This window comes from Baudoinia panamericana (genome assembly GCF_000338955.1).
Source record: "Baudoinia panamericana UAMH 10762 unplaced genomic scaffold BAUCOscaffold_11, whole genome shotgun sequence".
NCBI lineage: Eukaryota > Fungi > Ascomycota > Dothideomycetes > Mycosphaerellales > Teratosphaeriaceae > Baudoinia > Baudoinia panamericana.
The window spans coordinates 996,051-1,019,327 of record NW_006911267.1 but is presented as its reverse complement, the minus strand read 5'-3'; the positions used below and the strand labels follow the sequence as shown (position 1 = coordinate 1,019,327).

At 54.3% G+C, this 23,277-nt stretch overlaps 13 protein-coding genes across 13 annotated transcripts; 6 read left to right on the top strand and 7 right to left on the bottom strand.

Annotated features, from left to right (window-relative positions):
• Positions 1-127: 127 nt before the first annotated feature.
• On the bottom strand, positions 128-3,176 carry BAUCODRAFT_159280 (uncharacterized protein; the record flags this gene model as incomplete). Its single annotated transcript, XM_007681502.1, has 3 exons — positions 2,563-3,176; positions 193-2,504; positions 128-145 (listed from the first exon to the last, which is right to left on the bottom strand). Exons 1-3 carry the CDS (start codon positions 2,741-2,743, stop codon positions 128-130), a joined length of 2,511 nt encoding a protein of 836 aa, XP_007679692.1. The 5' UTR covers positions 2,744-3,176.
• A 73-nt stretch (positions 3,177-3,249) lies between these two features.
• Positions 3,250-4,459, top strand: BAUCODRAFT_568523 (uncharacterized protein; the record flags this gene model as incomplete). The annotated part of the gene is made up of 1 exon (XM_007681501.1): positions 3,250-4,459. Exon 1 carries the CDS (start codon positions 3,440-3,442, stop codon positions 4,457-4,459), a length of 1,020 nt encoding a protein of 339 aa, XP_007679691.1. The 5' UTR covers positions 3,250-3,439.
• Positions 4,460-4,925: 466 nt separating this feature from the next.
• BAUCODRAFT_37305 (uncharacterized protein) lies at positions 4,926-6,576 on the bottom strand. The gene is made up of 2 exons (XM_007681095.1): positions 5,558-6,576; positions 4,926-5,491 (listed from the first exon to the last, which is right to left on the bottom strand). The coding sequence occupies exons 1-2, from the start codon at positions 6,465-6,467 to the stop codon at positions 5,184-5,186; spliced, it is 1,218 nt and encodes a 405-aa protein (XP_007679285.1). The 5' UTR covers positions 6,468-6,576; the 3' UTR covers positions 4,926-5,183.
• A 142-nt stretch (positions 6,577-6,718) lies between these two features.
• BAUCODRAFT_37304 (uncharacterized protein) lies at positions 6,719-9,376 on the bottom strand. The gene has a single exon (XM_007681094.1). It carries the CDS (start codon positions 9,241-9,243, stop codon positions 6,778-6,780), a length of 2,466 nt encoding a protein of 821 aa, XP_007679284.1. The 5' UTR covers positions 9,244-9,376; the 3' UTR covers positions 6,719-6,777.
• A 311-nt stretch (positions 9,377-9,687) lies between these two features.
• Positions 9,688-11,650, top strand: BAUCODRAFT_150912 (uncharacterized protein; the record flags this gene model as incomplete). Its single annotated transcript, XM_007681500.1, has 2 exons — positions 9,688-9,905; positions 9,955-11,650. 2 exons carry the CDS (start codon positions 9,688-9,690, stop codon positions 11,648-11,650), a joined length of 1,914 nt encoding a protein of 637 aa, XP_007679690.1.
• Positions 11,651-12,096: 446 nt separating this feature from the next.
• On the top strand, positions 12,097-14,226 carry BAUCODRAFT_246983 (uncharacterized protein). Its single transcript, XM_007681499.1, has 4 exons — positions 12,097-12,859; positions 12,910-13,079; positions 13,130-13,927; positions 13,980-14,226. Exons 1-3 carry the CDS (start codon positions 12,543-12,545, stop codon positions 13,912-13,914), a joined length of 1,272 nt encoding a protein of 423 aa, XP_007679689.1. The 5' UTR covers positions 12,097-12,542; the 3' UTR covers positions 13,915-13,927; positions 13,980-14,226.
• A 240-nt stretch (positions 14,227-14,466) lies between these two features.
• On the bottom strand, positions 14,467-15,183 carry BAUCODRAFT_247132 (uncharacterized protein). The gene is made up of 3 exons (XM_007681498.1): positions 14,947-15,183; positions 14,778-14,894; positions 14,467-14,711 (listed from the first exon to the last, which is right to left on the bottom strand). Exons 1-3 carry the CDS (start codon positions 14,969-14,971, stop codon positions 14,554-14,556), a joined length of 300 nt encoding a protein of 99 aa, XP_007679688.1. The 5' UTR covers positions 14,972-15,183; the 3' UTR covers positions 14,467-14,553.
• Positions 15,184-15,395: 212 nt separating this feature from the next.
• BAUCODRAFT_75608 (uncharacterized protein) lies at positions 15,396-15,910 on the bottom strand (the record flags this gene model as incomplete). Its single annotated transcript, XM_007681162.1, has 2 exons — positions 15,396-15,678; positions 15,720-15,910. The coding sequence occupies 2 exons, from the start codon at positions 15,908-15,910 to the stop codon at positions 15,396-15,398; spliced, it is 474 nt and encodes a 157-aa protein (XP_007679352.1).
• Positions 15,911-16,328: 418 nt separating this feature from the next.
• Positions 16,329-16,529, top strand: BAUCODRAFT_76314 (uncharacterized protein; the record flags this gene model as incomplete). Its single annotated transcript, XM_007681208.1, has 1 exon — positions 16,329-16,529. The coding sequence occupies one exon, from the start codon at positions 16,329-16,331 to the stop codon at positions 16,527-16,529; it is 201 nt and encodes a 66-aa protein (XP_007679398.1).
• A 588-nt stretch (positions 16,530-17,117) lies between these two features.
• BAUCODRAFT_26860 (uncharacterized protein) lies at positions 17,118-18,950 on the top strand (the record flags this gene model as incomplete). The annotated part of the gene is made up of 1 exon (XM_007680969.1): positions 17,118-18,950. One exon carries the CDS (start codon positions 17,118-17,120, stop codon positions 18,948-18,950), a length of 1,833 nt encoding a protein of 610 aa, XP_007679159.1.
• Positions 18,951-19,081: 131 nt separating this feature from the next.
• On the bottom strand, positions 19,082-20,738 carry BAUCODRAFT_246917 (uncharacterized protein). The gene is made up of 2 exons (XM_007681497.1): positions 19,882-20,738; positions 19,082-19,798 (listed from the first exon to the last, which is right to left on the bottom strand). Exons 1-2 carry the CDS (start codon positions 20,572-20,574, stop codon positions 19,214-19,216), a joined length of 1,278 nt encoding a protein of 425 aa, XP_007679687.1. The 5' UTR covers positions 20,575-20,738; the 3' UTR covers positions 19,082-19,213.
• Positions 20,739-20,775: 37 nt separating this feature from the next.
• On the top strand, positions 20,776-21,178 carry BAUCODRAFT_114097 (uncharacterized protein; the record flags this gene model as incomplete). Its single annotated transcript, XM_007681496.1, has 3 exons — positions 20,776-20,845; positions 20,895-20,968; positions 21,035-21,178. Exons 1-3 carry the CDS (start codon positions 20,824-20,826, stop codon positions 21,176-21,178), a joined length of 240 nt encoding a protein of 79 aa, XP_007679686.1. The 5' UTR covers positions 20,776-20,823.
• Positions 21,179-21,369: 191 nt separating this feature from the next.
• Positions 21,370-23,154, bottom strand: BAUCODRAFT_75505 (glycosyltransferase family 57 protein; the record flags this gene model as incomplete). The annotated part of the gene is made up of 1 exon (XM_007681154.1): positions 21,370-23,154. One exon carries the CDS (start codon positions 23,152-23,154, stop codon positions 21,370-21,372), a length of 1,785 nt encoding a protein of 594 aa, XP_007679344.1.
• Positions 23,155-23,277: the final 123 nt, after the last annotated feature.

The window sequence follows — 23,277 nt, the reverse complement described above, 5'->3', positions numbered from 1 at the left end:
ACTCGTGGTAAGCGTCAGGGCAACGCAGGTGGCATCCGCATCGCAAGTAGCCATGCATGACGTGACCGAGTCTGACCGCTTCTTCGATATCGAGAGCGTGCTGAGAACAGTGCCTTCGTAGGCCTGGTCACAGCTGATTGCGTAGCTGGTGTTACCATCAGAGTACGACTGGCCGTTGAGAGCCTGGCACACAATGTTGCTCGCAAAAGCTTGGGTGGCAGTTGCAGTTGTTGCCGCAGTAGAATTGGAGCTGATTGACGGTGTGGCAGAGACTGTGCTTGATGGAGCGGCCTCAGTGACATTCGCGCTGACCGATGGTGTCGCAGAGACAGTGCTTGATGGAGCGACCTCGGTGACGTTGGCGCTGACTGACGGTGTGGCAGAAGCCAGGTCGGACGTTGTAGAGTCTGTCGAGTTGGCGCTGACAGATGGTGTGGCGGATGCACCAGAGTCCGTAACCAGGCTCGCAATGGTGCTCGCATTGCCGTTGGTCGGTGCGGTCGACGTGACACTGCTGAGAAGATCGGACGTCGTGCCGTTCACACTGACCGAAGGCGTGCTGGACACGCCAGTGGCAGTGCTGGAAATGGTCGTGGCATTGGCGTCCACAGTGACGGGTGCGGTCGGAGCGAGCGTGGTAAGCGGGTCTGTAGTCGTTGCGTTAACGCTGACTGAGAGTGTGCTGGATGCGCCTGAGTCCAAGACAGCTGTGGTGCTCAAATTGCCATTGACTGATGGAGTAGGGGTTGCCGACTCAAGCGGGCCAGAAGTTGTGCCATTCGCGCTGACACTTGGCGTGCTCGAGGCAGGGTTGGCCGTAGACGTGGTCAAGTTGGCTGCAAGTGTGCTGGAGACGCCTGAATCAGTTCCAATCGTAGCAACAGTGCTCACGTTGCCATTGATCGGCGCAGTGGAGGTAGCCGTGCTGAGCAAGTCAGTCGTTGTTCCGTTCGTGGCAGTCGTGGACGTGGTTGACGCAGGGTCAGCGGATGTAAGGTTAGCGCTGACGGATGGAGTGCTAGAAACGCCGGAAGTGATGCTTGAGACAATTGAAGAAACATTGCCATTGACCGGTGCCGTCGGGTCGAGCGAAGCCGTGGTCGTTCCATTGCTGACGGTCGCAGACGTAGTTGATGCGGGATCAGCCGAAGTAGCATTGACGCTGCTGGATGGCGTGGAGGAGGCGGAAGCAGTGGCAAAAACGCCGGTGCTGTTCGCGCTGGCAGAGACAGTCGAAGAGGCCGTGCCGACCAGGCCGTCAGCGGTAGCGTTGGCAGACACAGATGGCACACCGCTCGCAGAGGTGGTCGTCGTAATTGGGGCAGACACGGTCTCCACGGTCGTAGAACCATTCGTCGTGCACGTCGTGACGAAAGTCGTGTAGGAAGTCTCGCTGAAAGCTGCAGTGGTAAGGTTGGCGCTGTTCGTGGGGTCCGCGCTGGCCGTAGTGGATGTGCTGTTCGCAGCAGCAACAACACCGGTACCTTGTATCGCGGTGGCGTTAGCCGAAATTGCAGGTATGGCGCTTGCCGTGGTCGTTGCATTTGCGGTAACTGGAGCCGAGACGGTCTCCACGATGGCGCTACCATTTGTGGTGCAGGTAGTAACGAAAGTCGTGTAGGAGGTCTCGCTGGCCGGAGTGGTAATCGGTGCGCTCGTGGTAGCGTTCGCGCTGTTCGCAGGATCCGCACTGACCGAAGAATTCGTCAACGGCGTGGCATTTGTGCCGTTCACAGATAGCGAAGGCGTTGCGCTGGCTGTGGTCGTGATGGGAGCAGAGACTGTCTCCACCGTCGTGCTGCCATTGGTAGTGCACGTCGTAACGAAAGTCGTGTACGAGGTTTCTATCGGTGCAGTCGTGATTGGGGCACTTGTAGTAGCGTTGGCATTGACCGAAGAGTTGGTCAGAGGCGTGGCATTGGTGCCATTGACAGATAGCACAGGCGTTGCGCTGGCCGAGGTTGTGATAGGAGCAGAAACTGTCTCAACAGTCGTGCTGCCATTGGTAGTGCACGTCGTAACGAAAGTCGTGTACGAGGTCTCTATCGGTGCACTCGTAATCGGGCCAATTGTGGTCGGGTCTGCGCTGACAGACGTGGCGTTCGCAGGCGTCGCGTTTGTGCCATTGACTGACAGAGACGGTGTTGCACTAGCGGAAGTTGTAGTATTGGCCGTAACCGGAGCAGATACTGTCTCAACTGTGCTAGTTCCGTTGAAAGTGCAGGTGGTTACGAAAGTTGTGTACTGGGTTTCCGAGATCGCTGAAGTAGTGAGTGCAGCAGCATTCGCGGCGCTGTTCGTGCTATTGAGCGAGGTGGATGTGGAGGTTGTGACGGGGGCCGACACTGTCTCTACCGTCGCACTGCCATTTACTGTGCAAGTCGTCACAAATGTAGTATAAGATGTCTCTATTGGTAGTGTTGTAACTGCCGCATTAATAGTGTTGTTTGAAGAAGTAATAGGAGCGGAGACTGTTTCCACTGTAGAAGTGCCATTGACCGTGCCTGTACCGGAGTTTGTTAACCTCGACCTAGATTTCATCTGTTCCTTCCAGAGACCTACAAGTTGTAACGAATGTAGTGTAGTGCGTCTCCGGTGCGAAAGTCGTCGCTGTGCTGTTTGCCACTAGTGTTGCTTCTGTAGCGTTCGTCGACGAGACCGCGGTGCCGGCAGTGACGGTCTGGCGAGGTTGAAGAGCAGCTGATGCGGCCGCTGCAAGGCCCAAGATACCGTATCGGTACATGTTGGATTAAACGAGAGTGGCGACCAGCAGCATCCAAAGAGTGGGGATTGCTGCGGTCTGAAAAACGAAGGACTGTACAAACGAGTGACTGCAACGCGCTTCCAAACGAAAGAGTAGCGATGCGGACAATTAGAAGTGTAGAAAAAAGAGTATGAACCACCCGCCTAACGTCGATGGCGGATAGTACAGACCCCTCAAGTAGCAGTCCAATGGGAGATTAGGCGAACGAGGGAGAAGGGGACAAGAGAGAGATCTGCGAGACCTACATACCTCGAACACAACGGCGAGGCTCATTGCCATTTTCGGGTGTGGTCTAACGAACAAGGAGGTTTGTGGATGCCGCTATGGCATGAGAAGAAGGGAGGCGTGGGTTCCGTCGTCTAGACGTGTCTGTGCGGTGGCCTGACCTGAAGTATGCAGAGTAACGCTAGCCGGATCTGCGCATGGGTAGATTTGGTACCCATTCGCGTGGGCTCCAAACTTAGTAGCACCCGCACAACAGCTGCAAAAAGGGCCTGGTTTTGGTGTAACATGTAGCCACTTTGCCAGAGAGGATTGTGGAGCCATCGTCATGCTTTCATCGCTGCTTCCTTGTGCCAGATTGCTCCTCGTAGGGTTCACAGCTAAAGGTCTGTGTCCGCCGAGCTCTTGGCCAGTGGAAAGGAGTTCTTGAAGGGATGAAGTGGCGTCTCCAAAATGGCCCCGCTGTCACCCGATTTAGGACAAGATGGCGCTCGGGTCACGCAGGTACCCGCCGCTCCTGCAGTAGATCTGCCGAGACTGTGTCTTGCATGTGCATGTGCATGCAGAATTACTCCCGTATGGCTGATGGATCATGCAATGAGCGCGTCAAGATATGCACACAAAAGAAGTGCATGCTCAGTGTTCAGCGTGATGCTGCCCGAGAGGGTGACTTGCTTTGGCCCGCCAAGCTTCGCTCAGAAGCACCAGCGCCAGCGTCGCACGGACGGTTGTACCCAAAAAGCGACAAGCAGACGCCCAGCTCGCCAAACTTTCGGGTACGGCTTGAGACATACTGTACAGTACGCCACAGCTCGTGAACGGGGCCAACCGCGCGTCACGTTCTCACTTGACAGGGAGCGAAAAGCTTGCAAAATTCTCCGGTTCTTTAGTGATGGGGTCAGTCTCGCCGACAACGGATTGTTCTGCGGAACCCTAGGTGTGTCAACCAAACACCGATCTCCACACGGAGGACGCGCTGGTCTGTTCTCACCTCACGTTACTGTTCGCCGCAACGTTGGGCGCCAGACAGCTCATGGCGTGAACCAAGAATTCACCATCTGCGCCTTCGCTCTAGAAACTTCCGACTATTGCGGTCGCCCACCAGTCCGCCTTCGCCTTCCGTCATCAAATGACATTACTACAGGCAGTGCTAAGGTGCCGAGACCCGTTCATCGATCTCTACGTTGGCGGGAGATGGTATCTGTACCCACCTCCACCAAGCTGCATGCATTGCGGCATGCAAATGCCATAATGTATAATGTTTTCGAAGCCGTCTCGCATGACACTATGACAAAACCCACAGAAACTGCACTCTTGACAAGCTACGCGACAGTCCCGCATATCAGCCTCGACCGGTCTCTCGGCATGCCGACTCCCAGGGTTCCGGCAACTCGGCGATACTCAGTGCTCCGTCTGGCTTATAGGCCAGTGTCGATCCATATATGTCACGACACGCTTCTTGGTTATTCCTAGCTCTTCAATCGATCATCACAATAGCACCCACCTCGTCTCATTTGGACGCACCATACCAGATGCGTAGCATCACCGTATCAGTAGGAACCGGCTCCATGCTGTGAAAGGTGGATGCTAGAACGGTCGGAATCAAGGGCTCCTGTTCTTTGATATCGAGACTGAGAACTGGTCCATTGTAGTCCAGCTCCGTCCGGGTTAGGGCCGCATAACGCTGAACGCATATTTGTTCTGGAAATCGAGCGGAGACGATCGAGGCTTTATAGTAACTGTACGCCATCACCGATGCACACTTTATGGAACCTTCTCTGCAGTCAGTTGACACCAAATGCGCCGTCAGCGACATGCTGCACGCGTACGCCTACTGGGTGTCGCAAGCAGAGCTGGTGCGTATACAATGTCAGCATAGCAAGTCTGTCCGCCGAATGCACTTTCAGTGCTCTTAATATGTTTGAGAGCGTCAGCCCTCTTTGTACTGCCTCTACGTATATATCAATGCCTACTAAGGCGTCTTCATTACCCTATATCCGTCGGTGAGTTGCCACCGTTTGCCATCATACCATCAGCTGAAGAAGATGGCGTTCAGCACGCTGCTCGAAGGACTGATGCGACTTGAATCTACATAGCCTACGTCGACTACCACCAGACAGGGATCACCGACCTCACGAGCTGCGAGGAGTAGATTGAAAGAACTGCTCTTCAGGCAGCAATGATGGGGTGAAATACTTCAACTGCTATGCAGCTTTGCATAAGCAGGTAAGTCCAGCTTCTCCGCTTCACCAGGATCTATCAACTTCCACACGCCTGTCCAAGCAAACAGACGAAACGCCGCTCGCAGTGTCCAGATGCCCCACCGCGTGTCGGGGTTGAGCAGTCGAGGTGCAGCGCCGCCCAGCGGGATTTCCTGGGCTTTGTCGACATACGTCCGCAGTCGGTCCTCATACGCACGAAAGGCGGAAGGAGGGTTATCGCACTGCTCGGAAAGCTCTCCGGCGAGGACGTAGCCTCCGACAATAGCGATATTGCTTCCTTCACCTACAGCGTGTGAAGTAGGATGTCAGTAAGCATGATGCTTATGGTTGATACTCTCAGAATGCTCACCCGTAATTGGTCCGGTAGCATAACCAGCATCTCCTACCAGCACACATCGCCCGCTCGACCACCTCGGTAGCTTGATCTGCGCAACTCGCTCGAAGTAGAAATTCTCAGACTCCTCCATCTCCTTCATCACCCTTGGCGCAAGCCCTCCTATATCTTCGAACATCTCAGCCAGAGTAGCCTTCTGCGTCTGCTTGTCCTCCAGAACAACTTGCTCCAGCCTCTCGGACTTCGTCGTCACACTAACGTAAGCTGAAGAGCGCTCCTTGGTAACAGGTCGAACAAGGACGGTACGTCCGCCTACCGCATTCTCTAAGCGGGCATACGGCGCATCGTCGTCAGCAGCTTTGATGTCGAAGTAAGCAATGAAGATGTCCTTGGCTTTGAAGCAATTTTCGAGGTCTTTAGGATCGAAAGCCAGAGCGCGCGTGCGCGAACGGAAGCCATCGGCGCCGATAACTGCGTAGAAGCTACCTTCAGTACCCTCGCCGGACTTCCCAAACTTGACATTGACATGGTCGTGCTCCTGCTTGATTTGTTCGACAGTCATATCGTATTTGAACGCCACCTCGCCTTGCTCCATCGCCGCCTTAGTCAGGATCTCAGCAAGATCACCTCTCATGATCTCAATCTCTTGCGTCACGCCGCCATCGATGGACGCCAGAGGTCTCGCATCGTCGTCTACCATAGTTACGCCCTTCTCCCCCGTCGTCTTGGACTTGATCTTGTCCAGCAGACCCATCTTCTCCACTACCTCCTGAGCCGGCCCGTTAATGTCAACACCTTGACCATACTTGAACATATTCGACGAACGCTCAATGACGGTCACTTGGAAGCCGGCTTTGGCAAGCCAGTATGCTGTTACGGGTCCCGCAACGCCTGCGCCGATTACGAGGATGTGATGTTTCGCCATGTTGCATGAGTTGGAAAGATCGCGATGGTGCGAGAAATGAGGGAGACGCAAGATGCAAACGGGGCGCAGAAGACCTACTTATGGCTACGTAGATGAGAGCTTACCTTCGAGGCTATCTGGCCATTATCATGACCAAACGTGAAACACGGCGCGCAATTGCAGTCTGCGTGAGGACATACGGACTTCCAAGGCCGGATCTTGGCAGGATCGGCGTAGGTTCGCCGGCCGAGGGCATGAAGTGTTGCAAACTGTGCACGTGAATATAAATTGCTGCATCCAGGACACGGTGTATAGTATAGATGCACGTATATCAGATCTCTCTACACCACCGTCCCCACTGCCCCAGATCAACACCGCTCCAGCCGATTTCTTCCAAGCCAACATCCACTCTCCCAGCATTGCCACTTCGCCCATCGCTCATCACAAGACCGCGCTTGATTAGGACATCCCATGCATCTCTTGCAACGTTGGTGCCAGACACTCTCGCTCCGGCTCCTGAAGCCAAAGATCCAGATGCAGTAGCTTGCAGCTTCGCCTTCGAGGCCAACACTTTGTACTCCTCATATGCGAGCGGGAAAGTGACAAGGTCCGTATTGTAGATTACAGTCAAGCGCGCTGCGCATATGAGCAACGCAAGTTGAAGAGTGCTTAGGCTGGGAAGTAAAGTGAGTTTCGAGTCCGGCGCGCTCATTGCAAAAGTGTTGGGGGACGTGATATGCTCAAACAGTGTAGCTATGTCCATGTCGTCTCCTACAGGCAGCGTAGCTAAGAGCACAAGCATGCTCGACATGAAGTCTGGCACAGATTTTGTAGTGTAGAACGAGCGCCGTAGATGGTTCACAAACGGCTCGGAAGCGAATAGATTCGTCACCAGGGCGTTCCAGGTCTTCATCACATTACTAGCATCCTTCGGTATTCCATCTTCCGCAGCGTCACTAGGTTGCAGGGATAGGGCAGCTTTACACACTTCTTGGTAAGCCGTCAAGCTCTTCGCTAACCCAAGATGCACGTAGCGGTGGCTGAAACGACTCTTCACCCGCTTCTCCAAGCTCTCGGAGACGTCGATCTTGGTGGTGAGGCCTAGCACAGCAATAGGCGCCTTCTTGCTTTGCGCGATGTCGAAGAGGTTATACAGTAGCGTTTGCCGCGGATGGCTTGCGAAAAGCTCGAACTCGTCCAGGATGAAAATGACACTCTTCGTGATCTGATTCGGTTGCTCTCGTCCTTGTTCACCTGGATGGGAGAGTAAAGCCAGTAACGTCGTAAGTGTGTCAGCGTAATTCTTCACTCCACTCTCATCCTCGTCAGTATCCATTTCGCGTCCCAGTTGCCGCCATATCTCGCGGAGCGCAATCTTATCATCCGTATGAATGAAGCCATTCAAGCGGACCACGTGAAAATCTTCCGGATGCTCCGCAGCCTGCTCGCGAACGATTTGGTTCACAAGAGCACTCTTGCCGCTGCCTCTGGCGCCGATGACGAGCATGCTGTTGCTCTCTCCCGCTGTCACAGTCTGCGTGACAAGTGCAGACACCTTAACGTATTCATCAGATAAGTTCGTTAGTGGTATTGGGCGCTTGCCTGTCAGCTTCTCCAGAATGATTAATTGGATGTCGACGAGTTCTGCAGCCATGAGTGTACGGTTGGCTGGCACAGATACCTTGGGGACTATGGCGTCACGAGACACCTCTTCATCAACAGGATCGTGACTCTGCTGCTGCTGCTCTCTGCGCCTCACGCTGCTTGCTGTGTCGACCACACCCTCGACATGGTCCGCTTCGACGGCAACTTCGGAGTCCGCATGATCGGACTTCTTCACTGTAGTCCTACGCACAGTCTTTGGGATGTTCCTAACGGCTTCTTTGCGTTGCGACTTTGACGCGTCGCGCACTTCTGGTTCCGGCTCCTGTTTTCGGTACGGATGATCCAAAGCTTGCTCGAGAAGCGCTTCAGACCTCGTCTCGCGTCGGGCTTCATTGGCCGCATCCTTCTCTGCTGACGCCGCAAGCTCCTTGATTTCATTTTCCAGAGTCTTTGATTTGCGGAGCGTGGACGGCGTGACACTGCGAGATGAAGGTTCTGCGGCTACTTCATACCTTTTCGGTGTACGGCGTATCCTCCCGCTCGACCGAACATCACTAGGCTGGGCACTCCTCTGCTCCATGTCCTGTGGATCGTCGTTCACAATAGCGCTGTACCCTGTCCCCGGGCTGTCGAGTGGCGTGTCGTGGCGGTCAGTTTCTGGCACTCCAGGCTCCGTAAATTGCAGGGATGGGGAAGGCGCATGTCTTTTGGCTGCGAACTGCTTGAAGAAGCCAACAGACGCCGCACTTTTTGTTGGTGTTCGTGCAACCGGTGAGCTCACGCCGTCCGCCTTCTGGTTCCGCAGCGGGTCAAGTTTGGCCTTGGTGTTGGCAGTGGAGACAGCCTTTGCAGCCTCCGCAGCCTCCGCAGCCTTCGCAGTGGAGACGGGCTTCTGGCCAGTTACAGTCTCCTTCGGGGTGGATTTCAAAGCGTCATCGACATCATCATACACTGTATGCTCCCCCTTCCTGCTCTGCAACAGGCCATGGCGACTCTTAGACTTCGCTTCCGCCCATGCTATCTGCGCGTCGGACAACTTCTCGCTTAGATCGATCACTTTTTGCTGTGCACCAGTCACACGTTGGAAGCCAGGCGTCCTACTCTTGTATGTAACCAATGCTTTTCCTTTCGAAGGCGCCGCCTCGGGGGTATTGTCCAGTCGTCTGCGCTTAGCCGCTCGCTCGATCTCCATTGCAGCTTGTGGATGTAAAGCGATGTGCTTGTCCACTACCTCTTCATGCTTTCAGACTTCTCGACAGCACTGGGAACGTGGTCATGTTCGACACCCAACGAATGGGCGAGACGTAGCACAGGTTGCATAGAACAGAACAATTCGTGAACGGACTGCGGTAACGCAAGAACGCGTCTCGACGCGGGGAAGGAACGAGCGCTTTGACCTCTTGCACCGCACGTAATGCCTCCCCTCAAGTGAATGTTGCACCTCTCATTGCCCTACTGACCGATTTCAATGCAAACTCCAGCACTTCCCATCTCTGAGGGCTATTGCTGTGGTGCACGCAGTTGACGCTTGATGATCTTGAGCTTCGGCTGGCGCTCCATCTGGCTACCACTGATTTGCACCGAGTCTGTCCGGCAGACTATCAGCAATCTAGGCAGATATAGATTCTTCAGAGACATGGCGATTCGGCCAGCTCCAGACTCCGTGGCGAAGGCTGCTGCCGCCAGCATCCATCAGCCTCGCGATCCGAATACCCTCGCAAACTACAATGCTTGGCGGACAAAGCACACAACCGTTAACTTCGAGGTTGACTACGGCGCCAAGAGGCTGAAGGGCGATGTTCAGTTGTCGCTTAGTAAGTTGTCTAACGAGCGTAAGATCGTTCTAGATACTAGGTAGGCCAGAGAATGTTTAACAGTATTGGTCGCGACTAACGCAAGGCAGCTTTCTCGACGTCACAAGAGTCAAGGTCGATGAAGAGGATGTCAATTTCGAGGTCGCGAGCTCGCGGATCGAGCCTTATGGTAGTCCTCTTACATTCACTGTTGGTGAGCAGTACGGCAATGCCACGGAGCTGAAGGTAAGCATCGATGTGGCAACAACGAAAGACTGTACCGCACTTCAGTGGCTGTCGCCCGCGCAAACGAGCAACAAAAAGCACCCGTACATGTTCTCGCAATGTCAAGCAATCCATGCTCGGTCATTGTTCCCTTGTCAGGATACTCCGGACGTCAAGTCAACGTACACATTCAATATCCGCTCTCCACTGCCTGTTCTAGCGTCAGGTCTGCCTACTGGTGCAAAGGACTATCAGCCAGGCCATGACGGCAAGCCCGGAACGCTGCTGTACACTTTCCATCAGAGCATACCGATGCCTTCTTACCTGTTTGCCTTGGCTTCAGGTGACCTCGCAAGTGCATCCATTGGCCCGCGAAGTACCGTCTGGACGAGCCCTGATGCGCTTACGGCGTGCCAGTGGGAATTCGAAGATGACACTGAAGCTTACATTCAGGCGGCGGAGAAGATAGTCTACCCTTATGCCTGGACGACGTACAATGTCCTCGTCCTACCACCTTCGTTCCCGTACGGCGGGATGGAGAATCCAATATTTACTTTTGCAACACCTACCGTTGTGAGTGGAGACAGACAGAACGTTGATGTCATTGCTCATGAGCTCAGCCACTCATGGTCCGGTAATTTAGTAAGCAACGCCTCATGGGAACATTTCTGGCTGAACGAAGGCTGGACGACGTACCTTGAGCGAAGACTTCAAGCTGCAATCCATGGCGGCGATAAGTATCGTGATTTCTCCGCCATTATTGGGTGGAAAGCGCTAAGCGACAGCATCGCACAATTCGGCGAAGACCACAACTTCACAAAGATGATACCCGATCTGAAAGGTGAAGACCCGGACGATGCGTTTTCCTCGATACCGTACGAAAAGGGCTTCGTCTTCCTCTACCATCTTGAGAAGCTGCTAGGCATCGAGAAGTGGAACAAGTTCATTCCGCACTACTTTACAACATACAAGCAAAGGAGTGTGGACAGCTATGAGTTTAAAGCTACCCTAATCTCTTTCTTTGCTTCCGACTCCGAAGCATCGAAGAAGCTTGAGCATGTGGACTGGGACGAGTGGTTCTACAAGCCTGGCTTCCCGCCCAAACCGAACTTTGACACCACCCTTGCAGACCAATGCTACGAGCTTGCGGACAAGTGGCAAGGCCTGAGCAAGGGCAGGAACGGGCAATTCGCGCCCTCGGGTAAGGACATCGAGCACTTCACCGCAAACCAAAGCGTCGTGTTTCTTGAGCGGCTGCAGAGCCTGGAAAAGCCACTATCGTCAGATTTGGTGGAGCTTATGGGCCAACGGTACGCCTACGCGTCTTCGAAAAATGTCGAACTGGTGTCACGGTACTATACGCTTGGCCTGCAGTCACGGGCACAGAGCCTGTACGAGCCAACGGCAGAGTTACTGGGGAAAGTTGGGCGGATGAAGTTCGTGCGGCCATTGTATAGGGAGCTGATCAGGTGTGATGAGGCTTTAGCCAGGAAGACATTCGAGCGGAATAAGAATTTCTACCATCCAATATGCAGAGGCATGGTGGACAAGCTGCTGGAGAAGCATGCTAATGAGATATAGCATTGTGAGAGGTTGGATTGTCGGCATCGACTTACCCACTCACAGAAAGCACGTATGTGTGCAGACATCGACAACGACTGTTTTTCTTCGAAGGTAAACATACTGCCCAGATAAGAAGTTACTAGATATGCGACATCCCGCTAGCGCGATCATCATCAGAGCGAATCGGAAGGCTCCCATTTGCGGTATTCACCGATACGGCGTCATAAACGGAAGTCAATCTACTGGGAAGGAGCGCCTCTCATGTTGCAAAGCATGTATCTGATGTCACCACTCAGGCATGATCGGCTGAAACGACTATTCTGCGCTCGTCACAACACGGCAGCCGCGCTAACAGGGAACGACAGGGTTCAGGTGTCATGTTTCAATGATGTGAAAACCCGAGGGCCAGGCTGACACCGCTTGAGGACGGTCAGTCCTACGCAGCCTCGGTTTCGGCAATATGTACTTCTCGGTGGCGCACGGGAATGCAATGTCGTGAGGACTTAGGCTTGAGCGGCAATTGATGCACTTGGCCGCTTCAATGCAGGCGTCCGTGTTTCATCTCCAGCATAACGAGCGACCATCGCAGGGAGCATTTCTGCTCGTGCGCTGCCATAGTGTCCCTGACAGACAGAAGGTCTATTGCTTAGGTGTCACCGAGAATGTTGCTGTTAAGGACGTTTCATTACATGACTTAAAATCGACATCAGCACGTGCGGAGCAGGCAGGTTTCACAGCTCCTTCTGTGTCAAATGTTTAACTTATAGCTTAGTTACACCCGTGGACGCAAAAGCCTCGACCACATGACAGCAACGGGAACGTCTCAGCGCCACCACTTCAACGTCACTCCATCTTCCGAGAATCATATTTTCAAACCACAAGCGATCATGAAATCAAGACAACAACAGGGATGCGGCGGCTATTGAAGACTCTGCCCTCATTGTCAAGCCTCTTACTTCTACGTTCGCATGGCTCACTGGCGCAGAACTGCTACTACCCAAATGGAGACCTCGCGCACGGCGATGCACCTTGCTCCTCGAATGGCGGAGCCTGCTGTCCCCTAAACTGGGCATGCGAAAGCAATGGACTCTGTTACCTCGGGAATGCCGATTACTACGGGCGGTACACCTGCACCGACCAGACGTGGCAAGCAAGCAGCTGTCCGGGGTTCTGCACGCAGAACAACACGGCGGGTGGCAACGAGGCTCTTCTCCAGTGCAGTGACGGGTGGGCAATGTCGAAGCATACAGAAGAGATGTACGCTGACGCTTGCACAGAAGCTGGTGCTGCGATGGCAACCGCTCGTTCAATTGCTGCGATGTAGCCAACGGTGACAACGCCTCCTTCAGTCTCCCTCGAGGCAGTCAGGTAGCCTTTATTTCAAGCATACCTTCGGCGAGCTCGGTGACATCTTCCAAGTCGTCGAACAGTGCGGCTTCGAGTTCAAGTATGTCTCGACGCACAACATATTGGTCATCCAAGCTGACAACGTCCCAGCAACCATGAGCACCTCCAAGTCTTTCCCAAGCACTGCTCGGACCACCTCCAGCCTGACGGGCTATGCCGCGAGGCCAAGTTCGACGACAGCTTCTACAACAGCAAGCTCACCAGCTAGCGTACAGATTTCGGCATCCTCTACGCTTATGTCGTCTACGCAGAGCTCCGCAACCTCATCCAGCGCTTTGGTGATATCGTCACAGTCAGTGGCCACTAATACGGATGGCGTAGCAACAACCATAGTGCTCATCTCGACCGTCTCGGCGCCGGCTCTACCGTCGACTGCGTCACCGAGCGCGGAAGCTTCGGATCCGTCGCACTCACGTTTGGACATGATTGTGGGCATCGCAGTCGGCGTCCCAGTCGTGCTCATAATCGCCAGCATGCTAGGCTGTCTGCTCTGGCGGCGCCAGCGCAAAGCCAAAAGGCCAACCCAACATTCGCATGAATCCTCGGATGGTGACAAGGCCGAGAAGTTCGGCCACCAGGTAGGGTATGTCCCGCCTGACGGTCGGGCGCCGGAGCTGGACAGCTACCCTGTCGCAACGAACCGGGCGAGCGGTGGTCAGAAGAGTGAGCTAGATGGGTCGTCGAACCATAGCCCAACGATCAGTATGATGACGAACCGGAGCAGTGGGTTTGCAGGACCGCCGGGATATAGTCCGGTGACGCCACAGCTTGGCTCGGTGGTGGAGCAGCAGGAACCTGCGGAGTTGTGGGGTGGGTATGTGCCGTACCGACCGGCCGTGGGTGGGACTGGTGGCATGAAAGACGAGGGAAAGTGAGGAGGCCTGGATGGTGAGCACACGAGCCGTAAAGAGCAACAACGAACTAGTATTGACCTTGGTAGGTGCGAATAATGTGAAGACCACGGTGTACCATACTACTGCAAGACATAAGAGCGTAATATCGACCAGCAGCGCAGACTTGCAAGCAACGATTCCGAGCAGCTGGCATACCACATGGCTCTGCGAACCGTACCAGAGAAGTAAGGAAACGCCAGTCTCATGGCTGATCGCTTCGTGAATGCCCGGGCACTTCAGGACCTGTCATTAACGCTGCTCAAGTCCACCTCCTCATGGATCATACTCCGTCAGCGTCGTCTGGCTGTCAGGCTTATGTGTGGCACTGATGCTGTCTGGAAATGCTCGTCTCCCTTATGCTGTTCACATTCAGCATCGGATCTGCACACCTCCGAAGGATATTGTCGGTCTCAGATGGGAGCACTCACACACACCCGCGCATCGTGACCACAGTCCCGCCGAGCCGTGCGTAGTAGGAGGTCGAACTTGGCGCCTGCTTAATGATCATTTATAAGTCCAAGTCTTCACTCCGCGCAGTCATCCCAATGTGGCGATGGCGAGCATCAGCAGCACCAGTAAGCCAGGTAGCCCGCTACGTCTGCCCAGTGACTCCGTTCCATTCTATGCAACGCGGCTATTGCACGTTGTCAATATAGGTCGGGTAAGATTCGGCGTGTTCAACGAGACGCAATATCCCCACGTCGTCTCAGACTCTGTGGAAACGACTTCGCAATACTGGAAGCATTCGTTGCTGACTTGGACTGGCCCTGTCCAACACGCTACAGCCCAGAAGCTCGGTTAGCTGATTAGCGTAGAGGAGGACTCAATACCCCCTAACGACGTACAAGACAGGTTCCGAAAGCCTGTAGGATCGGGGTAGCTGAAGCCGCACAGAGTCGTTTTATTACTATTGAAGGTTGAAGGGATGTCGCTGGTATAGCTTTGGGACGATCGACAATTTGCTTAAGGATACATTAGCTGTGGACACACAGGCCTGGATAATTCCATACTGACAGGCATTCCTCACCGCCGTCGCCATCGTTGACTTCGCAGAACGTGGGTGTTGTTAGTGAGCAATGCGGCGGAAAGCTAGGTGAGGATGGTTAGGCACAATACACAAATACCTGTGCGCACAGTCTGTCCTGATGCCACGTTGTCATCAAAAAATTGCGAGTGGGTAGTATAAAAGAATGCGTGCTCGCGCTTGTTACGCGCCGTGGCTTCGGCCCAGGTTCGAAGGCGCTTGTCTGAAACACGCATACACTTGAACCAGGATGGTTTAGTAGTGATCAGCAATAAACTCACGGGAGATGGTCTAGGCCACTGAGGCTGCCGCAAGACCTGCTTCGCAATGAAAGCTTCTGGAAAGGAGGACCGCACTGCGCTGCGACGGAAGTGGACACGAAGTCTGGACGATAAACCATTCTGCGAGACCGGGTAGAGACTCGATGCGTCGAATGCAGCTACTCGCCATCCATGACACCCTCCTCACCTAACCGCTTCGTGAATGAGACCTCCCGCCTGCTGATGAGCCACTGCCCGCTCGACCCTGGCAGAGACGGCTGGCCTTCAGTCAGAGTAAGCGTGTCGGCGTACGTTCCCCACGCAGTAACCTCCTTGCCTTCCCACTTCCCTTGTCCGAAGTGGACGCCGGTGAAGTATGTCGTGGCTTTGGCGGTCTTGCCATCTGCGGCTATTTCGATAAGCTGTGTGGTTAGTGCATGCTGAGTCGTGACTGGCGAGAGTCTGCAAGACATCAGCAGAACGTCCCTGCATATTCCCATGACATAGCATGCCTCTTCTGTATGCGGGCGGCAACATCTTTCATTCCTTTGACCTCGAAGAAGGGATATACTGTGTCAACGTCCTGCGTGAAGACATGGTCGAACAGACCAAAGTCCTTGGTATCTAGCGCAATACAGTAACGAGCAATGGTGTTTCGGATGGCAAGGTAGTCTACAGGATTCGAGGCTGCCATGTTGGCTTGGAAGTTGATTGGCAACGGAACGCGGTAAGGATGTGAATTCAAGCTCATTGTCGTGTCAAGCTAGTGCAGGTAGGTCTCCACAGTGGGCTCCCACAGCAATGCAAGCATAGCGTCCACTCATGGGTGTTTGCGGCGAGCAGTAACGGATGGTGAAAGGCCTTGACCCAACCATTATATCTTACAATGGAGCAACAAGAAGAGTGAAGTCCAGCATCAGGCAAGTGTAGAGGAGGTAGTCGACTCTTGCAGCCAAAACTAGTCGCAACCAGGCAAAAGTCGTGGCGGTTCTAGACCCTCTACACCATCGCATTCGCTCCGAAGAACTGCGACCTCCCGAACGTGGGATCTTCGCTTCGATAGGCTCTCAAGGACTCCCTAATCAACACTGACAATTGCACCGGCGCCCAATATGTCGTTGTGGCAATCATACCGTAACCTTTCAAGCCGTACCCGACTCCTTATTGGCGGAGGCATTATTGCATATGCCAGTCTGGGCCTTCTCGTCAGTGATGAGGCAGAGAAGATCTTTGGTTTCACGCCAACTGAAGCAGACAAGCAAAGGCTAAAGGAGGCCGTGCCGAAGATCTACGTGGTGGACAAGGAGAAGTGAGCCTTCCCGGCGACTGTGCAGCACAGAACAAGGGCATCAACCCCCCAACCATGAGCATGAGGAGTGCAACGATAGTTTCCGTTCCACTCAAGTAGTGACTACGATGACCACCAATATGACGACAGGAGAATCCAGACATATCTAGAGGGTAGCCGGGATACTGGCCAACTTAATGCATGGCAATTCAACGCACGGTTTTGTTCGGCCTACCCTGCGATATCCGGTTGCAGCAAACGGAGCAACAGATGTGCCATAGCGCAAGCTCCGCTCTTACTCTGTTAGATTGCCAGCAAGCATTGCGATGAAGAACGCTGGACCGCAGGGCGAAGCACACTCTCTGCGCGACGTCTGTTTAGACATGACAAGCCCGCTGTGTGTCTTGCATCTCCAACTTTGTTTTGTCTGACACAATGACCGATGTGGTGGCCTTCTTTCTCTGGAACGTAGAGCTAATCTCTCCGACAATGGACACGAGCAAACGGCATCGCTGCAAGCGACGGTCCGATCAGTATCCGGATCACTTATAAGCACCTAGAAACGCTAACAGTCCCGTCCTACGCAAGCTACTCAGCACAGCGATTCCTTGTCATGGCGGATGGACATCAACGAAGTCTTGCTTCCATACTCGAGGATGTTGAAGCAAATCAAGGACGTGTGCTGGACAGTCAAACGCGGCTGTGGGAGGCGCACCGTCATGTTCGGATTCGCCTTGATAGAGTCGAGCAGCGACTAAAACAGCAGTCACCGCCAGAGCGGCACAAGGTGGAAAACGTTGTTGGCGTCGGCGGTCTGGAAATCGACGTGTGGCCGAACGGAACGCGGAAGGTACGTCTTGGCGACGTGACCATCCACTACCGACCTCAATCTTCCGACGGCCAGACTGTGCAGACACCCGATAGCACACACAACACCAATAACCGCCACGCACGTCGGACATCAGGCAACCGAAATGAGAATCTCCAGCAGCCGCAGCCTCCATCAACTACCACTCTCACTGGCGGACCGACTGATACCGACATTGATGCTGTAGTGGCCACCTTCCCTTCAATCATTGCAGCAGAGAAGTTGGCGGACGTCGCAACAAGTTCGAAGATTTCTGAACGGACGCTTGACCGGCTTGAGGCAGTACTTCGGCATCGTGGACGGCTCGCCGGCTCAAGACGGAGCCCCAAACCAACGCAGCCCACCCCGATCCCTGCCGACAAACTAGCCGTCACATCTACTGGTCAGCACAATGATCAGCTCGAAACAGCAGAGCACGAATGGGAGGTTGTCTCACCAGTGAGCCGTGATGAGCTCGATGATGTCAATGATGAGGGGGACCATGAACCCGATGCTCAGCGTAACAGCACCTCACCGGAGCTGGAGAATCACGGGTCGAAGGTTGTACCACTGGGCACTTCGGACGATGTCCACGACCTCAATGCTCAGGAGGGCCGTCAGCCCGATAATGAGCACGACAGCAGTCCACCGAAGCCGGAGCCGGAGCCGGACCAGCCTTCTCAAGCTAAACTCAATCAGGATGCCACAAGCCGTGAGCGTAGGTCAACATCGGAATACGACTCGGAGCCAATTGTGGTGCCCACTCAACGCGCATATGTCGACAGCGATGCAAATCCACCAGATAAGCTCCAGTCGGATCAGATAGGCAAACTCTATCGTGGAAGGGGCAGTACCTGGCAGACTGTGGAGCGAGGACCGTCGACCGACAGGACGATGTACCTCGACCAGAGAGTGGAAGGCAACACCGCCAACATCATTCCAGGGCCCTCCGATCAAGGACGCATGACACGTGCTAAGTCGGTGATTTCCTGGAAGGCCGGTGGCGTAGCAGATACCACCGCGCCGAAGAGACTGCAGGCGGCGGTGGTGCGACCAGTACGCAAGCCGGCACGAAAGCCATCAAACGCCAAGGGAGCTAACCGAGCGACCGTAATAACATTCCCGAATCTGCCTGGTGATGGCGAGGACCTTGAGCCCATCGAGCGCAAGCATTCTGCAGTGAAGCACGAAGACAGAGAAGACCACGAAGACCCTGATGACCATACCGGCCCACCGAGACCCGATGTGAAACGGAAGAGCTCAGCTTACACCTTCCACGAGCCCGAGGTTAGGCCAGCTGGTCACAAAGTGGCACAGCCCAGGACAAATAGCCGTTCGGAGCAAACGCAGCATGCGGCGGTGCAGCGTGAGAAGGTGAAGCAGCGGCCACAGATTGCTCCGCCTCAGCCCTTTTCTCGTGCGGCTACGCCTCGATCGAGCGTCAGTGGGACGGCGGCAAACGTGTCAGCGACGCTCACTGGGCAGGCGCAGCTGCGTAGCCAGCATCCACTTGCCCAGGAATCACGTAAGCGACCCACGGACGATGAGGACGATGAGGGGCAGGAGCGCGAAGAGCAGGAGCGTAAGCTGAAGAAGTAGAAGGGTGGGAAAAAAGGTATGTGAGCCAGCAGCCGTTTGGAGTAGGTAGTGGCGCAAATGGTGTTGACGCGCACCTCAGGAAACGGCATTTTCAGCTTTCACTTCGGCGAGTGTCTTCGCTGAACTTGGCCGTAGCCCGTCGTTGTGGCTATGGGTATCGCGTAGTGGTATCACAAGCAACATCAACCAAAGTAACCTGCCGTCCATGCATCCTTTCCCACCACGCAAGCCAACGCTATGCCCAACCCAGCAGACCACGAAGCCTACTTCAGCTCCGTTTTACTAAGCGCATCAGCCAGCTCATCAACCTCCTTATCCTTCTCTTGCGCAACCGGCTCGTCTTCCGCCACCTCGGCCTCCTCCACCACCTTCTCCGCTTCGTCCTCAACCTCATCTTCCTGCTCCGCCTCTTCCTCCTCCTCCTCGTCTTCATCTTCAAGCTCATCCAACTCATCCAAGCCCCACGCGTCCTCATCATCCTCATCAACGTCCGGATACTCGCTCCCATCCTTCTCCTTCCGCTCGCTCAGCAGCGTCTGCAATTTCTTGACGTTCGGATCCTCCTCACTAAATTTATTCCCATTCAGTTCCACCCTACGTAACCGCGGTAGCGCATTCTGAGACGTTGCGGCATCGGTGATGGCTTTAAGACCCTTGACATCGATCTCATTAAATTGTAACCGTAGTACCTCAAGCTGCTTGTTGTGGAATTGGGAGAGGGCTTCGCCAAGTAACACGCCTCCCCGCGCGCTGAGGAGGCAGTCACCGACACCCAGGTCGCGGAGAAAGGGCCAGCTGGGGAGCACGGTGGCGAGGGTTTTGGCGGCGCGGGAAGTGAAGGTGTTATCCTGTTGTCACGGATTAGCATGTTGACAAGTATTGGCAACCCAGCAGTTTACGCATTGGGATCGCTCAACTGATGAAGACTCACCTGCAAATCCAGTACCTTCAACTCCTTACACTTTGACAACCCTTTCTGCAACAACGCCGCAATCCCCTCCTGCCTAATCCCATTCTGCACCATCTTCACCGTCTTCACCTTGTCATTAGCCGTGTAAGCCTTCACCCACGCTGCCATAGACCCATTCTCCAGCCTGTTCCGCCCACACACCACCGTCTCCAAATCAGGCACGGCACTTTCACCCTGCGTCTTCCGCGCCTGCGCCTTCTTCTCCGCAAGCTGCGCAAGTGCGTCTGCTACAAGCGTGCCCGCTGCAGGTCCTAGCCCGTTGTTGTTGAGGTAGAGATGCTGTAGCGGGGTATGCTGGCTCAGAAACGGGCGGAGAGGTTCCACGGTGTTCAGGCCAAAGGCATTGTCGTTCAGGTTCACCGTATGTAGTTTGGGACACCTGAGGAGGGCTTTCAGTAGACTGTCAAGCGCTGAAGGTATTTCTGATAACAGTCTGCCGGTAAAGATGTCTGCTAAGTTCGCTTCTTGGAGGTCTTGTTGCTTTGACAAGAGGCTGGCTAGTGCTTCTGCGGCCTCCACGCCGATTGTGTTGCCTTCTAGATGAACGATCTCGAAGTCTATGGCTTCGCCGAGGGGTTGCGCGTGTTTCTTAATGTCTTCGGCGGTGTTGAGTTTGAGAGCTTGTCCTCGGAGACTGAATGTCTTTGGGGACATCCTGCAAATACCTGATTGATCGCAGTTCTGGTGTATGTGCCAGCAAGAGATGCTATTTGGTAGAAACCGGCAGTGTTGACATGTGTTTTGAGGCTCCGCAATAAGCTTTCACGCCATGTGCGCCCCACGCGGATCCAGGGTCGTATCGCTGATTAATGCTTCGTTGACGCCATGCGACGAATAATCAACTCTTCGCATCCATCTTCTTCTCGACTTGGTCAAGGATAGAACCATCCCGCGGTAGCAAAGATGTCGGCGACAGCAGTCAATAGTCAGTAATCCCACCCCGACCTTACCAAACGGCTCTAACACCGCCGTAGCATCTCAAATGCGCGTGAACAACCTCGCAGCGGACGTGAAGCCGCAAGGCGGAGAGGCAACGGCCAAAGTCAAGGTGCGCAATTTTGCTCATTCACGACCATGTATTCCACACATACACCGCTCTAACACCCGAAACCAGCCGTGCTGCGTATGCAAAGACGAGAAGTCTGCGCGCGATGAGTGCATGCTCTTCAGCAATGCCGCGGATCCGCAAGATGCGTGCAAGGACTTGGTTGGACAGTATCGGAGTTGCATGAAGACTTATGGGTTCAATCTTGCATGAGGTTTAGTATGAGAGGATATCGTCGTCCTGGGATTTGATGCATAGCGATGGCGACTGGCGCATGTTCCGGATGACCCGAAATAGATGGTGGCAAGACTGTCGAGTACTGTACACTATTTGTACATATAAGGTCAGCAGCTCTCCGCGCTCCATGCTATGCAATAACATGTCCACTATTCGAATGAGAACGATTACTGCATCTTCTTCCCTTCCTGGGCCTTTCTCTTCAGCAGTCTCATATCATACAATATCCCACTCTCCTCAACCAGGCGCCACAAGCACCAAAAGTAGCAGATTCCGAATCCAGCAGCACCAAAACAGACATTGGCGACGACCCAAAGATCCGGCTTGTTTTCGGGTGGTGCAAGCGCCGCTTCCGCGACATGCCATGCTACCATAACAGCATAGATGCCAAAATGGATGACCTTGCTGATAATGTGTAACCCGCCTTCACTGCGTGATAACTTATACGCACTAATATCGACAGGCGGAAGGCCCATCAAGTACGCCCAGAGACCCGTGAGTACGAAGTAGGGTATCCGCAACTCATCCTTTACGAGCAGTGGAAACAGCGTCCAGCAAGCGAGGATATTAGCGAAGCCGACCCAAGCTCGAGTGGAGGGCTTCATGCCGCCTTCTGTCGCTAGCAGCAGCGTCATAGGCAGTAGCGGAAGCAGCACGTTCTTCTCGTGCACTTGGTATGAACAGAGGAAGAAGCCCCAGGATGTTGCGGCGAAGGCATACAATATTAATTCTTTTCGTGGTTTGAAGAAGATCAGAGCGCACGGTGGTAGGATGGAGGCTAGAGTGAGGCCTAGGGCAGCCCGGCTGAGTAGCGCAGAGTCGTAGTTGTGTAGCTTGTGGATGCCGGAGCTGTGGACAGCACACCAAAGATTCGCTACTTTGTCCTCGAAGAGTCCTCGGGCGAATGGGAAGATGCGGTGAATGGCTTGCGTAAGCTGGAAAATGTATGGGTAGTACCACACCTTCTCCGATAGTGAGAAGGGTATTGCTGAGAGTAGAGGCGGTGTCACGGCGTCTGCGGGTAACGGTGCGTTGCGGTACGTATCATATGCCGTGCCGAGCAGCAGAGGAAGAAAGAGCACTGCAAAGGAAGCCAGTGTGATTACAGCAATCCCCACAAAGCGCGGTATGTCCAATTTCGGGAAGAAGCAGATGCCGGCGAGATACGCAGCGACGGCTGGCGCATAGAAGAGAGCCATCTGCTTGAAGCCCAGCGCTCCGACGAAGAAGACACAACTCCATAGCGGCCGTCCGGCAAGCATACTAGCAATAGTAGTGAGCATGAAGCCTAGCATGACGGTGTTATACTGGAAGTGACCATGGTCAATTAAGACAGTCGCAGGCTGCATCAATATCGCCGTCAATGCAATCGAGGCCTCCCAGATATTGATGTTCGACTGTCGTGCCAACTGCCGCACGCACAACACAGCTGCAGGAACGTAAACCAGATATTCCGACGCAGCCACAGTGGCACGCATGAACACTTTGAGCCCTTGATCGTCCAGTCCGCGGCTGAGGTACAGTCGGAACCAACTCGGATTCAGAAACGAACCAACCTGACCCAACAGCCAAGAATGATAGGCAGTCAAGGGCGGGTAATCCAGCCCCCACCATTCAAGGTCATGGAAGTACCAATGCGTGACTGGGAGGCTGATGGTAAGCTCCATCCAGTGCCGCTGCGCTTCGAAGTCGCCATGCATAGGCGGCTTTCGATAGCCGGAGTAGGGCCAGAGGGCAGTGCACCACCGGAAGAGGAAGGCGATCATGAGGATGCAGGGGAGAGTGACCCATTGCGTGATGTTGGCGCCTTTGATGGGCCAGAAGAAGGCGACCAGGGGGAAGGCTGGTCGTTCATGTTGTGCGGCAGAGGTTGTGGTGATGGCACCGTTGGAACTTCCTGCCTCAGCGGGCCGTCTCCTCCGTGGCCGATGTGATGATGGCTGAGGCGACATGGTGGACTACCGGGACATGCTGATCGAACGACCGAGCTGTCCGTTGGTTTGGCCGACGTAACTCGCCAAGTCTTACTGTTGCCACCTCACTTGCCTTCAGTAAGATGTGTTAGTGGCGTCCAG

Coding starts and splice junctions, on each gene's coding strand:
- BAUCODRAFT_37305 (XM_007681095.1), bottom strand. CDS start 6,467: ATGGCGAAACATCACATCCTCGTAATCGGCGCAGGCGTTGCGGGACCC. Junction 5,492..5,557: donor TGCTACCGGACCAATTACGG/GTGAGCATTCTG, acceptor CACACGCTGTAG/GTGAAGGAAGCAATATCGCT.
- BAUCODRAFT_37304 (XM_007681094.1), bottom strand. CDS start 9,243: ATGGAGATCGAGCGAGCGGCTAAGCGCAGACGACTGGACAATACCCCC.
- BAUCODRAFT_246983 (XM_007681499.1), top strand. CDS start 12,543: ATGCGGCGGCTATTGAAGACTCTGCCCTCATTGTCAAGCCTCTTACTT. Junction 12,860..12,909: donor CTTCTCCAGTGCAGTGACGG/GTGGGCAATGTC, acceptor ACGCTTGCACAG/AAGCTGGTGCTGCGATGGCA. Junction 13,080..13,129: donor CAGTGCGGCTTCGAGTTCAA/GTATGTCTCGAC, acceptor ACAACGTCCCAG/CAACCATGAGCACCTCCAAG.
- BAUCODRAFT_247132 (XM_007681498.1), bottom strand. CDS start 14,971: ATGGCGACGGCGGTGAGGAATGCCT. Junction 14,895..14,946: donor GACGGCGGTGAGGAATGCCT/GTCAGTATGGAA, acceptor TGTATCCTTAAG/CAAATTGTCGATCGTCCCAA. Junction 14,712..14,777: donor AGGCTTTCGGAACCTGTCTT/GTACGTCGTTAG, acceptor TCTGGGCTGTAG/CGTGTTGGACAGGGCCAGTC.
- BAUCODRAFT_246917 (XM_007681497.1), bottom strand. CDS start 20,574: ATGTCCCCAAAGACATTCAGTCTCCGAGGACAAGCTCTCAAACTCAAC. Junction 19,799..19,881: donor TGAAGGTACTGGATTTGCAG/GTGAGTCTTCAT, acceptor CCGTGACAACAG/GATAACACCTTCACTTCCCG.